A 16,934-nucleotide genomic window follows, 5' to 3' on the forward strand; every position below is an offset into this window, starting at 1 on the left:
TCACCTTTCTTCATTGTATTAAATAAAATTTGTCATTTAGATTCAGTATTGATTATGTGAAAAAAAAATAATAAGTCTTACCTCTAAATGTGCCACAAATGGGCCACAAATATCTCTGTAAGTTGTCAGCTGACAACAAAGTCTCGTGTCTCTTTTTTGTACATAAAAAATGCTTTCAAGTTTAATTTTGTTGACCCATCTATGAACTTCCAAATTAGTCCTGGTGGCAGATGATCAGATGGGACTGGAAGGAAAAATTAATTATATACTTTGTGTACATACATATTGACTACTTCGCGTATGTCATGCTACCCCATTAAAAGGAAAAACCTGGCTCCGCTCCTGGTTGTAGCATTTGTTGGGTGCTGGGCCTGGCACACTTATATGTGATGATCTGTTAGTCCCAGGCTCTCTCTCCCATCTGCCTCTCTGGCATCGATTTACCGGCCTGTTGCTGGACAGGCTCCTGCCATCGCCCGCCTCGTCGCTGCCAGTTGCACCACCGCTCATCTTTCGGAGGAGCTCCTTTGACAAACACAGCCGCACATTAGTGTTCATAGCAGGGATACAATCCAACAATGTCTGAGGAGGTTGAAGGAACAAAAACTTCGGAGGAACAGCAGGTAATATTTAACAACGAACTAAAAATGTTTCTGGTTAGCTGCGGCTGCTGCTGCTAGCGCCTTAAATGTCGTGAATTAGCAGCAAGCTAGTTAGCACGTAGCTGCCATAAGCTAATGTCATCAGAGACGCAACCATCGAATTTTTTCAAGCTGCGTGCGTTGGTTAAGCTAAATAGAAGTCAAGTGTTTCGAGGTCACAGTGTTAGTTGCTAAATTCATAAATCAATCTGTTGAGAAGTCAGTGAACACTGTTTGACGCTTTGGCCCAATATGCCTGGCATAAGGATGCTAGGCAAACACCAGCAGGAGTTTTAACCCTTCGCGGCGCCTTCATGATTTTACACAAATAGTTATAATCATGTGGAAATGTCTTGAATAAATTGTACTTTTTTTAGCCATAACAGGCGATGTTGTTGTTGCGTAAGTATTCCTAAAAGTCTGTTCTCCCTTTCAACAGGAAATGGAGGACAAAGTAATCAGCCCAGAGAAAGCAGAGGAAGCCAAGCTGAAGGCGAGGTATCCAAACCTTGGAGCCAAGCCTGGAGGCTCAGACCTCCTCAGAAAAAGGCTTCAGAAGGGGGTGTGTTTTGTACATTTATTTTGTCAGTTAAACGGTGTACATTTTAAGACATCTTAGGTTACTAGATTAGGGTGTCAGACCTCAGATTAAGCATCAGGAAAAAACTTCCTCATGTGTCAGACTTTGGACTGGGCAGCCTCAATTGGCACATATGCTCGTAAAAAACACATAAATACAGTCTGAGCCATTAAAAAAAATAAACTATTCAAAAGAGAAAAGTAATATTCTGACATAAAAGTCACAAGTTTATGTTAAATAGTGTGGGGTTAGGGCAGATCAAATGGATTTCCTGACACACCTATGTTCATGTAACTTGTTATTGTAATTATAACCTTGACACTGAACATGTGTGTTCCTTGGCGTCAAGCCACTCACACTCACAGACAAACCCCTTATGGCCTTTATGAATTGGAATTTCATCAATGAGCATTTAAAAAGAAAAAAAGGTCCAATGCATGATTTGTTTTTCTTTGGCGTTTTGATTTGAGACATTGTGGTCTATGTTGGAGATATTCTGGAGACTTTATGCTTTTATATCTAAGGTGTGACACCCAACTCTGAGACCTGAGGATGTCCCAAAATTAACACACCATACAGTTACTTATATAAACAATACTAGTCAAACAGCAATTTCACACCCTGTTTTTTTTCCCTTTGTTTGTCTAGCCGAAATACTTTGACTCTGGTGATTACAACATGGCCAAGGCGAAAATGAAGAACAAGCAGTTGCCATCTGCACCAACAGAGAAGACCGAAATCACAGGGGGGCACATCCCAACACCTCAGGACCTGCCTCAAAGAAAGACTTCAATTGTGGCCAGCAAACTGGCTGGTTGATGGTTTTAGCTTTACTGTTTTCTTACCATTCCAACCCTCACCTCACATCCACCTGCTGTTTACGTTATTGTTTATATTTCACTTTTGTATGTATTCTCTATGAACAAGATGTGTGAAGCCAGATCCTTGAAGTAATTGCGGGCTATAAAATGTCACTGACTGTAGTCCAATAATGTAGGACATAAAAATGTTTCTCAAGATCTGAAAAAAGAAGAAATAGTGATTACCCGGTCATTCTACCACGTTAGTAAAAGTGAATGGCCTCTTGTGCTTTCTACAGAAGATTTTGACTTTTCAGAATAAATGCCTCCATGCAAACTGGCTTAACAGCAGCTGAAGAGTAGTGAAGATGTTTCTGTCATCACAACAAAGACACCTTTGTTCACCATATTACTTACTACAACAAAGGTAGAAAATACTTGAGAGATATGAGAATTGAGATTACACAAAGGTCATGGTTGACATAGATGCGTGTGAAATAGAAGTGTTATTTACAAATATCCCAATTGATTCTTTTGAATATTAACCAGCTCATATGGAGGCATGGCTATTTAAAAAAGTGAAAGTGCAGTCACCCTGCTTTTTGTTACTTAATCCTACAGCATTTGGTCTCATCTTCTCTCAGTGGAACTGTGCAACTCTGAGAGTAGACCAGAGGCACTTTGTAGTTGGTTGTATTTTAATTCATTTTATTATTGACATTGGTTAGCTTAGACATGCTACTGTTCTCCATTTCATCCTGACTTCTTAAAATGGCCTTAAAAGTAACGAACCGTTGTTCCTCTTGAGCAATATTTGCTCCCTCAGTAAGAACCTAGGTTGTGAATTTTGCCTGAAATGTCTATCACTGACTGATCACTAAGGATTTTATGGAAAGAAACTCCCTTGACATGTCTTGGGTGTGCATGTGCATTTACTGTGCAGTCACACTGTGCCATTTGTTTTGTAAATAAAATAGTTTTGCATAATATCTATCTTGTATGTTTATTTCATTGTGTGTCTTTGCATTTAGAACGTACATAGTTTCTTTTTAAAACAGAATCAGAATCGTCTTTATTCGCCAAGTATCTCAAGAGTACAAGAAATTTGACTCCAGTTAACCACACTCTATCTGTACAATTATTTTAAACACACACTAAATATTATAAAAATAGAGCTCAAGTAGTAAAAAAAATAATAAAGATAATAGTAGTATCACAAATGAAAGTTAAATGCAGTCTATTTTGAGAATGACCATGGAAAACAAGTAAAAAAAACTAGATATAGTTACATAAATAGAACAGATTTAAAAATGTTAATGTAATGGATGGACATGGTTATAAGACTTAATGCAAATGTCCAAAATAAATTGCACATTGAAACTTAGGAATTAGATGTTTAAAAATAAAAGAAGTAAAATTTTAACTAAAACTGTTATAATGACAGTAATTATGGGAAACCGAGTCGGAATTATTAATAATGTGTAGTATTTTCGAGATATTAGGTCGAAAATATGAGATATTAAATCTAAATTATGAGAGGAGTCATAGTTAAGAAAAATATTTTTTAAAAAATAGGGTTACTTTCCCCAGTTGCAAATATGTGTATTTTCAATATTTTATTTTTTTAATTTTTTTATTGGGAAAGGTAACTCAAATTTTGGTGAGAGTTAACCTGGCAGAACCAGGTTTCCATTGGCAATACTACAATTTGACAGTGTGTAATGCGCATGTTGGCCGTTGGGTGGCACGCAAGACGCACGAGACCAACGTGTCGGGGCACGCGCAGCTGAATGACAACTGTTGTAGCAGGAGTTGAGTCGTTCTGCTGTCTGAGCTCCTCGTCGGCGCCCGAGGAGCTCGAAAAACGTTTAAACTAGCTGCTCCGAAAAGTAACGTTAATGTCAAACCCTGTCTCTGCTGGCGGAGAATTTTAAGTGGGAGTGAAGACATGGCAGCCTCTGAACTTTACACAAAGGTAGGCAAACTTAGTGGAAATTTAACAGGAGACGACTTTCCACTCATTCAGCCTCTTTACTCAGAAGCTAATGTTAATCAGTGTATCGTACTCTGTCTAGAATGGATACTTTCTCCTGCTTTTCACTTTTTCTTGCTTTTTTCAAGTAAAAATAAAGCTTAAAAATAAAGTAAATATATTGTGTCTGCTGCTCTTAGCATTCCATGTCCATCCATGACATAACGTTACGCATGACTCCTCTCTGCAGAGATCACATATCTTTGATTTTCTAATGTTAGACGTCCCTGCTGGCTCGTCATTTTCTGTCACAGACTTGAATAACATGGGTTGAATGGCTCTGACCCGGTTTCCTTCTCCCTTGTCCATCAGTATGCCCGTGTATGGCTCCCAGATGCAGCAGAAGTGTGGAAGTCAGCAGAGCTTATCAAAGATTACACTCCTGGCGACCTGACGCTCTCCCTGCAGCTGGAAGATGGCACGGTGAGACAGGCAAATGCTCCACACACATACCCACACGGTTACACAAGAGGAGATAGAGGTGCTGAGGTGGAAATGGGTGTGTGATGTCCTGTCAGAGAGCCATGCATATAATCCTTTGCCAAAATACTGGCACTGGAGCCTCATGGAGCTCTCTGGCATCTGTGATGTTTGATAAATATACATGGATTTCTATGTAAAAGACACTGCTGCCAAATTCAACTTCGCAAAGTTGAAAGTTGGTGAGTGGTTAGATAAAAATGCAAAAGCAGCATGAGAAAAAGTCTATGACTCTAAGCTGCCTGCAGATATGCTGTCGAGTTTGGACTTGCACATTAGGTTAAGAATAAGAACAAGCTGCTATCATGAGTGAACATGAACAAGCCCAGAATGGTGTTTATTAATAAGCTTCTTCTGCTCATGCTTAGTTTTTGGTGTGTAAATATGCTCTTTTTCATTTCTCACACTGATCTGTGGTTTAGTCTTTGTAGTTTTCATAAAAACAAAGTTGTTGTTTCCCAGTGGTTGGTACATAAAACAAATGTTTTGTATCTTTCCAGGAGGTGGAACACAAAATAGACCCCAAAAGCAACAACCTGCCACCGCTAAGAAACCCAAACATCCTGGTGGGTGAAAATGACCTCACAGCTCTCAGCTACCTCCACGAGCCGGCTGTGCTACACAACCTTAAAGTGCGCTTCATTGACTCCAAGTTGATTTACACCTACTGTGGTAAAGAGCCTCATCATCTTTGACTCACACTATCACCGTCACTGTAGACTTTGGAGCCCTGCTAGCTGTTCACTCTGACATAATCTACAGTACATCATGCTGATTATTGTGGTGACAGCTGCTCTTAAAGGGGCACACACTGAAATGTGTTGCACATAAATAATAATAATTGGTTTATATCCTCTGATGAGATCTTCTCTCCTTGTTGAGCACAGGAATTGTCCTGGTTGCCATCAACCCCTATGAAAGCCTGCCCATCTATGAGGCTGACATCATCAACGCTTACAGTGGGCAGAACATGGGGGACATGGACCCACATATATTTGCAGTGGCAGAGGAAGCATACAAACAGATGGCCAGGTTTTCTGTTTTTAATCACTTAATACACTGCATGGTCCAGTTAAACATAGATGAAATGTTAACATTATTTGGTCTGCATGCCTTCAAATCTTCCATCACAGAGATGAAAGAAATCAGTCCATCATAGTGAGTGGGGAATCAGGGGCAGGAAAAACTGTCTCTGCAAAGTACGCTATGCGGTACTTTGCCACGGTCAGCTGCTCCTCTGGTGAGGCCAACGTTGAGGAGAAAGTCCTTGCATCCAGCCCCATTATGGAGGTAACATTTGAACATCATGGTATGAAAGACACAGTTTATAATGAAAATGGTGACATGAACCTTTCCCTGCCTTCTTTAGGCTCTTGGGAATGCCAAGACAACAAGAAACGACAACAGCAGTCGCTTTGGAAAGTACATTGAGATTGGCTTTGACAAGAAGCTTTCTATAACTGGAGCCAACATGAGAACGTACCTTCTAGAGAAGTCTCGAGTTGTTTTTCAGGTGAATATCATTTGTATGGATTTACTTCGCATACTTTGAGGTAACTGCCCACAGTGTCTGAGTGCGGGACTTCATATGTGTGTTTCTCTGCATGGTTAATTGATTTAAAGGACTCTTATGTCCATGTAACATGAAACATGTGTTTATCTAGACAGCCATATGATGAAAAAGCCTGTCTGAAAAATGTCTCTTTTCTCCACTTTCAGGCCCAAGGAGAAAGGAACTACCATATTTTCTACCAGCTGTGTGCTTCCTCTCATTTACCAGAGTTTAAGAACTTCAAACTAGGTATGAGGAAATTACAATTTCACTTGTATTAGCAAATGTAGTAGAATCAATTCAAGGCAACATTTAATGTCATTTTACTTTGAAGGTTGTGCGGATGACTTTAACTACACTAACCAGGGCCAGAGCCCGGTCATAGATGCAGTGGATGATGCCAAAGAGATGAGCAGTACCAGGAAGGCTTTCTCAATGTTAGGTGAGTCCTGAGTGCATTTGCATGTTGAGTGGACAGAAGCACTTTCATTCATTTCACTATTTAACCCCCCCTTCCCTTTTTTAAAGACAGCTTTCAGGAGGAGGCAGGCTTCAGATTATTTTCAAATAAAAGTTTTTCCCAGCACAAATAGGGTTTGTTAGTTCAACCTCACTTTAATATACACTCCCATTTAACTGTAAAACCTCCTCCTTTAGCCATTTAACAGTTTATTTTTCACCCTTTTCTCAAGCAGAAGTTAGACCCCAACTTCAAGTTTCCTTTCATTCTTCAACAAACCAATGGACAAGCGTTTCCTGCCGCTTTTGTTTTGCAGCATTCAGGTTCCCCTGTTTTCCGTGCTAATTCATCGGTCAGTTAATATGTTGCATTGAATTTCAGTGAAAGTCAGAAACCATGTGCATCATTATAGAAATGACTGAAGGTAGGTATTTGTTTCTGGGTTGCCTTGTATGGTTGATTTCTGTTTAACTACAGAGGTTAAAATAAGCTATCTAAAAGAACTAAATAAAAACAAAGCAGAATAAAAATGTTTGGGGAAGATAAACAAAATATAATTAAAGTACACATTACACCCTTAGATTAAACTTTACTTGGAAACTTTGTTGAAAAAAGTTGCATGATGCTCAGTAACCATAGACATAAAATACATGCAAGACAAGCAGGAAGCAGCATAAAGTGAATGTTAAAAACATGCAGGGCATGCATAAAAAACAAGGGAAAAGAAAAGCAAAAGAAATTGCTAAGCATGCAAGTTAAACAAGAAGCAGCATTTGTTGATATTAATAAAGGCATCCAGCCAGGACTGAATGGAAGCATAAGAATCATTCAGCACAGCATGCATCAGTGCAATAAATAGGAAAGAGTACAATGTTCCAGAAAGTTTGCAAGCAGTATTATAAAACTGAAATAAAAAAAGTAACACATAAAATTTACAATAGAAGCACCACTTTTAGAGTAAACTCAGTATGCAACAGTCATTTCTACAACCCAAGATAAATGTTTTCTGCTTGTGTTGGCCTCTTTGGATGTAATTTTAATGACTGCATCTTTGTTAATGTCTGTTTTATAATTGCAGGAATCAGTGAAAGTGATCAAATGGAGATTTACCAAATTCTCGCAGCTCTTCTCCATCTCAGTAATGTGGAGGTGAAGGATCTGTCAGCTGACAAAAGCAGCATCATGGTAAACCAGAGCAGATCCTCAACACAACAAAGAAGGTTTTATTGTCGTATATTTAGATTATTACATATCACAATGCTTTTTTAATCTGTGTAAACTGGTTTTGTTTTCCCAGCCTGATAATGTCCACCTGATGGTTTTTTGTGACCTAATGGGGGTCCCCTGTGAAGAAATGGCTCACTGGTTATGTCACAGAGCGCTCAAGACGACCACAGAGACCTTCGTCAAGCCCGTGTCCAAAACAAATGCCATCAACTGCCGAGATGCTTTAGCCAAACACATCTATGCTCGACTCTTCAGCAGTATTGTGGCGAGTATTAACAGTGCCTTAAAATCTACAACGAAACAACGCTCCTTCATCGGTGTGCTCGACATCTATGGGTGTGTTTTCCTCTCGAGGTGTGAAGTTTTTTCCACTAATTTAACTAAGATGAATCTAAAGTTGAATTTTTCTCCTCAGGTTTGAAACATTCGATATCAACAGCTTTGAACAGTTCTGCATCAACTACGCCAACGAGAAGCTTCAGCAGCAGTTCAACCTGGTATGTAACATTTCTTGCTGCTGGTTTTTCACTCTACTGTCAAAGCATACATGTAAATCATTTTTAGGTGTCATTCCCTGTAGCATGTCTTCAAACTGGAGCAAGAGGAGTACATGAGAGAGGAGATCCCTTGGACGTTGATTGACTTCTACGACAACCAGCCGTGCATTAACCTCATTGAGGCCAAACTGGGAGTCCTGGATCTCCTGGATGAGGAGTGCAGGGTACAAAAAATCAGTTCTAGTCCTTCAGTACAGCTGCGTTACCCTGGAGGAACCCCCACCTTGCTATGTTTGGAAGTTATGAGTAAGGCCATGACTAACTGATGTGTCAGCTTGTCCTGTTTCCACAGATGCCCAAAGGCTCTGACGACACATGGGCACAAAAACTCTACAACACTCTCTTGAAGCAGAATGCCCACTTTGAGAAGCCCAGGCTATCAAACACAGCGTTCATCATCCACCACTTTGCAGACAAGGTAGAGCACAGTCTCACGCTGATGAGGGTTGTGATCCAGTGGTCAGAAAACCACATGGCATGACATGGAAAACAAAACTACTTGTTAGTCCAGAATTTATGACTCCTACCCTCAACTGAAAGCACTGTGGGAAATGGATGCAGAGATGACTCATGCTTTTCATTTAAAAGCAGTAAAAGAGTCAAGTGTGAAAATGTGATATCTGGAGATAATGCTCTTTCCAGAAATGTTTTAAGGTTCCTTTCATCGCATTACTAATCAGCCTGTTTTAACCATAAATGATGTCTGTGACCTTTGCTCCTGTAGTCAGAGAACACTGTGTGAGCTGTGTCCTGTGTGCTTAGGTGGAGTACCAGTGTGAGGGTTTCCTGGAGAAAAATAAGGACACGGTCAACGAGGAGCAGATAAATGTGATGAAAAAGAGCAAGGTGATAAGTTAAAGATGTTGCTTATTTAGCTTCCTGTTTCTCCCCCTGCTTTTGTTTATGCTTTAAAGAATATGATACCATCACCTCTGTGAGAAGTAAATGCCTGTAAGGTATATTTTAAATGATGCAAGTCTTTGGGCACACACCCTGGGATTGTTCAACCTCAACTATTGGAGGAAATACACCCACTTTTTCAAACTCACATGAACACACTGCCATCTGCTGGTCAAGGAATGACTTTGCAGTAATGTTTTCCTCTGAAAATGAACTCTTTTCAGTTTGATTTGCTGCTGAAGCTGTTTGAGGATGATGAAATGGCAGCAAGCTCTGCTGCCAAGCGGAGTGGTGTGAGTGGACGAGGTGGTCAGAGCCAGAAAGACAGTAAGAAGACTGTTGGACTGCAGGTTAGAGCTCTTTGCAGATGTTTCTCAAAAATGGCAGAATCACTGAAAATCCTTTTTTTTCTGGAGAGAACATTCAGAGTTGGTAATAATCCAAGTTTTTAGTCAGAATTTCTGCTTAATTAGGGTTTTCAAATTGCTTTCCTCAGTTTCGACAGTCTCTACATCTGCTGATGGACACGCTCAATGCTACAACTCCTCACTATGTCCGCTGTATCAAGCCAAATGACAACAAAGCTTCATTCAGGTAAGGAGGATTGCTGTGTTCTCTTATACAGCAACTACATCATTCTCAGGTGATTGAGTAGCACAAAAGTTTTTGAGACATATTGTTCAATTTGTTTTAAGTTTGGACCCTGTGAGAGCTGTGCAGCAGCTTCGAGCATGCGGTATCCTTGAAACAGTCCGGATTTCAGCAGCAGGTTTTCCATCAAGGTAATAAATCTCTTCCACAATTACTGTTTGTATTGAAGTTAGAAATACAGTATATTAATCCTGTCCTTTTATTTGAATATCCTAGATGGACCTATCAGGAATTCTTCAGTCGTTATCGTGTCCTCTTGAAGCAAAAGGATGTACTCCCCGATCGAAAACAAACCTGCAGAAACCTCATGGAGAAACTAATCAAGGTATATCTATACTATTAGAAAATACTCTTATAAACTGAATCCTCAATAACAGAAAGCCACTTCAATTAACAGCTGACTGTTTCACTTGTAGGATGAGGATCAGTATCAGTTCGGCAAAAGCAAGATTTTCTTCAGGGCTGGTCAGGTGGCGTACCTGGAGAAGCTGCGCTCTGACAAGCTGCGCATGGCCTGTGTCCGCATCCAGAAGACGATCCGCTGCTGGCTGGCACGCAAGAAGTACCTGAGGATGAGGGAAGCAGCTGTCACCATCCAGAGATATGTGCGGGGTCACCAGGCTCGCTGGTGAGTGGAGATGTCAATCAATTAAATAATAAGCTGATACATAAACCACCATTTCGCTGCTGTATTATAATTCTAACATGCTTGTTTTTAACTAACCAGTCATGCCAAGTTTCTGCGAAGAACGCGAGCTGCTATCATCATTCAGCGGATGGTCCGAATGTGGTCGGCTAGGAGACACTACAAGCAGCAACGCTCTGCAGCTGTCGCCATCCAGTCCCGCTTCAGGGCCTACATTGCAAGAAAGCACTACTTCAAGGTGATTCCAGGACTCAAATGTTGAAGAGTGTCTCAAGTTTTGTTATATAACCTACTTTTCTTGACAGGTCTTAGAAGTTTTTTTCCATACTATTTTGCCTTTTTTCTATTCTACAGATGGTGTTTGATAAAAAGGCTGTGGTCATTCAGAAGTGGGCAAGGGGCTGGTTGGCGAGGCAGCGTTACAGACGCACCCTGGCGTCCATCATCCTGCTGCAGAGCTGTGTACGTCGCATGAAGGCCAAGAGGGACTTGAAGAAGCTGAAAGTGGAAGCGCGCTCTGTAGAACATTTCAAAAAGCTCAACAATGGCATGGAGAACAAGATTATGCAGCTACAACACAAGATTAATGAGCAGGTGAGTGTTGTGGGGGAAATCTAGTTGAGCCTGTGTCAGGTAGTTGTTTACCCCAGCATACCCTAGGAAAAAAACAAACATGGAAGACAGTGGCTTATTTGGAGTCATCGATCACATGAACAGCATGCGTCTGCTTCTCTGCCTGCAGCACAAAGAAAACAGAGAGCTCTCTGAGAGGCTGAACTCTGTGGAGAAGACTCAGGCTCTGGAGAAGGAGAGGCAGAGGAAAGAGATCGAAAACCTCCATAGATCCGAGCAGGAGGCAAAAACCAAAGCAGGGAAGCTTCCTTCGCTGCTGGAGCAGCTCACCTTCCTTCAGAATGAGCTGGACAAAACTCGCAAGGAGAAAGATGAGCTGGAGGAGCAGAGGAAGGCTTATGTTGAGGAGACACAACAGGTAGGCCTGCGATCACTCATCTGAATGTGTCAAACTCCACGGCCTGTCAACTTCTTTTTGCTCATTGCCTCTTGTTTTTATAACAAGTTGAACCATCCTTATCTTTATTCCTGCTCTAAGCTGATTGCTAATTTCTTTCTATACCCTTTTGCTGTGTTCAAATTGTTAAAGAAGGAATGGAAAACATCCCACATTTAGGTTTTAGGTATCAAACAAATCAAGTCATGTGGCATGTGGAGAGAAATGATAAGATTTTGTGCAAGACCTATGATTCAGAGATATAAGTGGCTTTTCTCAACTCTTGTGTAAGTTTCTATATCTTCAAAAACCTTGATGAATCTGTGTCCTGTTCCACTCAGATGGTAGAAGAGCTTAATATGAAGAACAGCCTGTTGAACAGCGAGAAAGAGGAACTAAACAAACAGATCCAAGAGCAAGCCCAACAGTTATCAGGTACTGAGAAAATCACCCCAAACCTGCGTGGTTCTTACATAACGGCTTAATTTAGAAGAAATCAAGGAGCAAACAAAAGTGTTTTGTTTCAGAGATTAAAACCAACACTGGGATTACAAAACAAGCAGAGAGGGAGTTAGCTGAAGAACGCTCTCGCTACCAGAGTCTGCTGAGTGAACACCTGGACCTGGAGGAGCGACATAAAGACCTGCGAGCAGAGATGGACATCAACCTTGTGAGCAAAACTGGATTTAAAAAGATGTTGTTGAAGTATTTCAGCTCTGACTTTTTACATGAGGTGTGATGTGATCTTTCTTTAAACTTTCTTTACAGAGTCAAAGCAAAAAAGACCAAAACAGGAAAGACTCAATCTACAGCACCTGCTCGGAGTTAAGTCAGAGCTTGGGCTCTACTGAAGGAGACGAAAGCTCTGGGAATACAGAGGTAAGGCAGAAAAGTACACAATACAATCAACCAGAATTCAAAACAGTGCTTCGTATTGTTCTGAAGTGATATTTGTGTTGTCATTCTGTTCTGTCTGCGTTATAATCCTGTTAGTTCAGCATTGCGGTCACTTGGTAAAATATTCACAAACTAAAGACTGGCTGTGTTTCCTCAGGATGAGTCCCAGTTGACAGTGGACCTGCCGGTGCTTCTGAAGCTCCAGAGGAGAGTGACGGAACTGGAGCAAGACAAACAGTCTCTGTGGGAGCAGCTGGATAAGAAAGATGAGGCACAACAGGAAAAGGCAAAAGTATGCACTGAAAAGACTTTTGAGCCAATAAGCTGCATGTTTTATTGTGCTCATAGTTAATGAATGATTATTCATACAATGTTTTCATCTTATGCAGGAGGTGGAGAAGCAGAAAACTGCTGGAAGAACAGAGCTGGATTTAGAAAAACTTAAGGTTTGGCTTGTTACATATGCTTACCTAATAACTTTGTTATTTTTAGTAAGAGTTGATCTACTTAATCAAATTTATATCTACCTCACTCTTTATGCAGCGACAAGAGCTGGAGTCAGAGAACAAAAAGCTAAAGCAGGATTTGAATGAGCTGCGAAAGTCTTTGACCAGTGAAAACGATGAAACGATGCCTCCTGCTCCCGGCACTCTGCCCTACAACATCCTGCTGGAGCAGCTCAGTTCTTCAAATGAGGAGCTGGAGATGAGGAAGGACGAGGTGCTCCTTCTCCGGTCACACATGGTCCGCCAGGAAGCTCTTAAACACAAGGTGAGAAGATTTACTGCTTGTTTTGTCTTTGTGGTGCTCTTGCTTTTCATGAAAGGGAGTAACCGATCCTTTGTGAACTGGCCTTACAGGACTCTGCACTTGGAGAAGGGGTGAATTTGGATCTTGATATTTCCACTTATAAAAATGTCAACAGGTAAGAAAGTGTGGCTCCGACTTCAGTTTAAAACCTTCATTTTTCACAGTGTGATTCATTCTCTGATGCTGTCCTCAGGTCCGCTGACATCCACACGCTGAATGAAGATGGAGAGCTGTGGCTGGCCTATGAAGGCTTGAAAGAAACAAACCGGTAAGGACATTGATATTCACACCTGCGTAGACTTCCAGCACATGCTCATGTAATATAGACTCAGAAACTACTCCGACATCTTCCAGACTCATGGAGCTCCAGCTGCAGGAGCAGAAACGTCTTCAAAGTGAGAAATACAGGAAGCTGCAGGAGGAGACCAACAAGTTAAAGGCTGAAAAGGAGCAGCAGCAGAAGTTTCTGGCGCAGAGCCTCCTCCTTCCTGAGGACGCACGCATCGAGGCGAGCCTGAGGCATGAGATCACACGGCTGACCACTGAAAACCTGGTGAGTCTGCTGGTCTAGTTTTCAGATCCTAAAATCTGTGTAGTGAGAGCTTTTATCTAATGCGCTGTTTGATGATTTAAGGAACTCCTGGAGCAACAAGAGAAACAAGAAAAAAACATTCGCAAGTTGAAAAAGCAGCTCAAACTCTACATAAAAAGAGTCGAAGACTATGAAGGTAACTGCACGGCACTGGCTCCTTTGCTGTGTGATCTCTATGAGACCTTACAAACAAAAATTCATCCTTTTCTGATGTGCCTCTGTGGCGTTTAGCAGGTGCTCAGCGGAAGAATGACCCGTCCATAATGGACAGTCAAATCAGAACGGTGCACATCACCCGCAAAGAGAAAGAGTACCAGGGCATGTTGGAGTATAGAGAAGGCGACGAGGGTCGGTTGCTGAAGAATGTGATCACAGGTTGGCTGAAGCTCCTTCTTAATCAAATTATTAAATTTTGAGTTACATAAAGAGATCAGAGTGCATGTTATTTGAGGGCTTTGGTTTTAATCTTCTCAGACCTGAAGCCTCGTGGTGTAGCAGTCAGCTTCCTGCCGGGACTCCCCGCTTACATCATCTTCATGTGCTTACGACATGCGGACAACATAAATGATGATCATAGAGTCAGCAACCTGCTCAATTCCACAATCAGCAGCATCAAAGGGGTCATAAAGGTAAAGAAAACGGTTCTTATCTGTTTAAAGATATGAATCATATGTTTCTTTGGGGTTCATTTTCACTCTCTTTTCACAGAGGAGGGGAAATGACTTTGAGGTGGTGTCTTTCTGGCTCGCCAACACGTCCAGGCTAATGCACTGTCTGAAGCAGTACAGTGGAGATGAGGTGAGGTGAAGAAAGCCTTTGATATCAATTGATCACATTACTGAATTTCCCTTCATTAACCCTGGATATCTGTGCGGTCTCTTCGTGATTCAGGTTGTCACGAAGCAGAACACGCCAAAGCAGAATGAGCAGTGCCTGACCAACTTTGAGCTGACGGAGTACCAGCAGGTCTTTGGTGACCTGGCCATCCAAATCTACCGCCAGCTCATCAAATGCATGGAAGAGATCCTGCAGCCACTGATTGGTGAGGCCACACAATATGCAACACCGTGTTCAAACACCAGAACAACTACTCAGACACTAACTTATTCATCTCTATAGTGTCCAGCATGCTGGAGCACGAGACCATCCACAGCGTTTTAGGCTCCAAACCGACAGGCCTGAGGAAGAAGAGCACCAGTTCCCCGGAGGAGGGCGCCATCACCGTGGATGTCCTCCTGCAGCGTCTCAGCTTCTTCTACACCACCATGATGCAGCACGGGATGGACTCAGAGATCATAAAGCAGGTGGTTCGGCAGCAGTTTTACATCATCTGTGCTGTAACGCTGAACCACCTGCTGCTGAGGAAGGACATGTGCTCCTGGAGCAAAGGCCTGCAGATCAGGTGCAGCTTAGCATTTTGTGAGAGTGTTACAAAACCTGTTCACAGTGATGTAATCTTTGTGGAATTGTTTTATTTAGATCTAGACACAACGGGAAGAGATTACACTTGCTAAATATGTTCCCGAGCAGGATATTTTTATTTCTATAAACAAGCTTCCCTACATTAGGAAAAATCAACAAATGTGTCAGGAAAATATTCTGAGTCTGAATTCTTTGTTTCTGGCTGCAGGTACAATATTTGGCAGCTGGAGGAGTGGCTAGCAGAGAGGGAGCTGTCTGACTGTGGTGCCAAGGAGACTCTGGAGCCTCTTGTTCAGGCTGCACAGCTTCTCCAGATCAAGAAGAAGAATGAGAAGGATGCCAAGGCTATTTGTGAAATGTGCACTGCCCTCACCACAGCACAGGTCCATCATCAGTCATTACTCATCATTATGATTATTCAGAGTGTTGTGAATGTTGACAGTGCATCACTAATTATTTTATTTGATTATTTTTACAGATTGTCAAAGTGTTGACCTTGTACACTCCAGTAATTGAATTTGAGGAGCGAGTGTCGACGTCTTTCATCGCCATTATTAGAGTGAGTTGCCTGAAAGTGTCTCAGTTTTATGTCTTCTGATACTACTTGTGAACTTTTATATATATTTTTCTTTTTTGCATCACAGAACTTCTTAAAAGACAGAGTGGAGTTATCCACCCTAATGATGGACGCAAAGAAGATCTTCTCCATCACACTCCCCTTCTCACCCTCCACTGTTGCTCTGGAGACCATCCAGATCCCTGCCAGCCTAAATCTGGGATTCCTCAAACGCATATAAACCAGGAGGCTAAAACTAGTGATGTGTGGTGCTCATGATTCTGTTTATTAGACCAAGAATAAGCAGATCTGTGTATAGGCTTTTCAGCACTGCAAAGCCAAAAGCCAAAGAGTTGTGCTATGAACAATTAAATTACAGTCAAAAAAACCTTAAGGTCATCCCTCTCCACACCTAACTCTTCTGAGGTGTTCTTTGTAAACTCATGGCTGCTTTAGTTCATTCTTTGCGCTGAATTCCTTCTCATACAGCTACACCCAACTAAATAATTTGACATTTTTAAGTAACAAGTTACAATTTATTGGGATATAGTAGGCATCTTAAATTAGCATGTCTCCTTAAATCAGTCCTTTGAGAATGATTGACCATGATTGACAATTTTAAATTGTTGATTTGCATCTGAAATGCTGGAGCACTGTTTTATCTCTGTCACTTTATATTTTTGTTAGTACTAACATCAGGTGATGGTATTTATGTCTCTAATAGGAGAAAGACCATATGTGTATTTATGCAATTCTGTTGGTCATAATAAAGGCTGGCTTTTGGAAAAATGGATGTTGCACCTCATGTTTAGGTTCTGACAGCTTTCAATGTGTAGAAATACCCAAGAAACTACTAAGAACATATTGTATCCCCGTTTTTTCTTGCTGTTAACATTGTTGGCCTATAAACTGCTTGGGGGAAGGGCTGAAAAGATGAGTGTACAGGGCCTAACTCAACCTCAAAGCTGCTAGCACCTCTCTCCTAATATGTGTCATTGGTTTTTATTTACAAATGCTAATCCGACTCCAGGCTCAGTGCATCTCAGCTGAGCACTTTCTTTTTTTTAAGTCCCCTGCTTTCCCAACTTTGCAAGCACATTTAAAGTGTGATTCCAACATTAT

At 41.3% G+C, this 16,934-nt stretch overlaps 2 protein-coding genes across 3 annotated transcripts; both read left to right on the plus strand.

The window, feature by feature from the left end:
- Positions 1 to 407: 407 nt before the first annotated feature.
- On the plus strand, positions 408 to 3,008 carry LOC141797006 (cAMP-regulated phosphoprotein 19-like). Its single transcript, XM_074678374.1, has 3 exons — positions 408 to 623; positions 1,081 to 1,203; positions 1,870 to 3,008. The coding sequence occupies exons 1-3, from the start codon at positions 579 to 581 to the stop codon at positions 2,038 to 2,040; spliced, it is 339 nt and encodes a 112-aa protein (XP_074534475.1). The 5' UTR covers positions 408 to 578; the 3' UTR covers positions 2,041 to 3,008.
- Positions 3,009 to 3,802: 794 nt separating this feature from the next.
- LOC141796973 (unconventional myosin-Va-like) lies at positions 3,803 to 16,584 on the plus strand. Of its 2 annotated transcripts, none has more exons than XM_074678325.1 (40): positions 3,803 to 3,996; positions 4,366 to 4,476; positions 5,034 to 5,205; positions 5,421 to 5,565; positions 5,667 to 5,823; positions 5,903 to 6,046; positions 6,253 to 6,334; positions 6,420 to 6,527; positions 7,624 to 7,730; positions 7,843 to 8,108; positions 8,188 to 8,269; positions 8,353 to 8,493; positions 8,622 to 8,747; positions 9,092 to 9,175; positions 9,454 to 9,579; positions 9,726 to 9,823; positions 9,925 to 10,011; positions 10,097 to 10,205; positions 10,297 to 10,508; positions 10,608 to 10,764; positions 10,881 to 11,120; positions 11,269 to 11,517; positions 11,877 to 11,970; positions 12,063 to 12,205; positions 12,304 to 12,414; positions 12,590 to 12,724; positions 12,822 to 12,878; positions 12,976 to 13,203; positions 13,293 to 13,357; positions 13,436 to 13,510; positions 13,597 to 13,795; positions 13,877 to 13,970; positions 14,066 to 14,209; positions 14,309 to 14,463; positions 14,543 to 14,632; positions 14,726 to 14,876; positions 14,954 to 15,236; positions 15,465 to 15,639; positions 15,735 to 15,815; positions 15,901 to 16,584. In XM_074678325.1, the coding sequence occupies exons 1-40, from the start codon at positions 3,970 to 3,972 to the stop codon at positions 16,051 to 16,053; spliced, it is 5,463 nt and encodes a 1,820-aa protein (XP_074534426.1). In that variant the 5' UTR covers positions 3,803 to 3,969; the 3' UTR covers positions 16,054 to 16,584. The 2 variants fall into 2 exon arrangements, with proteins under 2 accessions (XP_074534426.1, XP_074534427.1); XM_074678326.1 differs by having other exon boundaries at positions 14,069 to 14,209.
- The last annotated feature ends 350 nt before the right edge of the window (positions 16,585 to 16,934 follow it).

Source organism: Halichoeres trimaculatus, unplaced genomic scaffold, assembly GCF_033239565.1.
Source record: "Halichoeres trimaculatus isolate MK-OKI-2021-1 unplaced genomic scaffold, fHalTri1.1 fHalTri1_scaffold_10, whole genome shotgun sequence".
Classification (NCBI taxonomy): Eukaryota; Metazoa; Chordata; class Actinopteri; order Labriformes; family Labridae; genus Halichoeres; species Halichoeres trimaculatus.

What these genes read in the sequence shown, in the direction of transcription:
- LOC141796973 (XM_074678325.1), top strand. Translation starts at nt 3,970, where the DNA reads ATGGCAGCCTCTGAACTTTACACAAAG. An exon ending in ACTTATAAAAATGTCAACAG is followed by an intron (nt 13,358 to 13,435) that starts GTAAGAAAGTGT and finishes TGCTGTCCTCAG; the next exon opens with GTCCGCTGACATCCACACGC. An exon ending in AGCAGTACAGTGGAGATGAG is followed by an intron (nt 14,633 to 14,725) that starts GTGAGGTGAAGA and finishes TTCGTGATTCAG; the next exon opens with GTTGTCACGAAGCAGAACAC.
- LOC141797006 (XM_074678374.1), top strand. Translation starts at nt 579, where the DNA reads ATGTCTGAGGAGGTTGAAGGAACAAAAACTTCGGAGGAACAGCAG. An exon ending in AAACTTCGGAGGAACAGCAG is followed by an intron (nt 624 to 1,080) that starts GTAATATTTAAC and finishes CCCTTTCAACAG; the next exon opens with GAAATGGAGGACAAAGTAAT. An exon ending in GAAAAAGGCTTCAGAAGGGG is followed by an intron (nt 1,204 to 1,869) that starts GTGTGTTTTGTA and finishes TTGTTTGTCTAG; the next exon opens with CCGAAATACTTTGACTCTGG.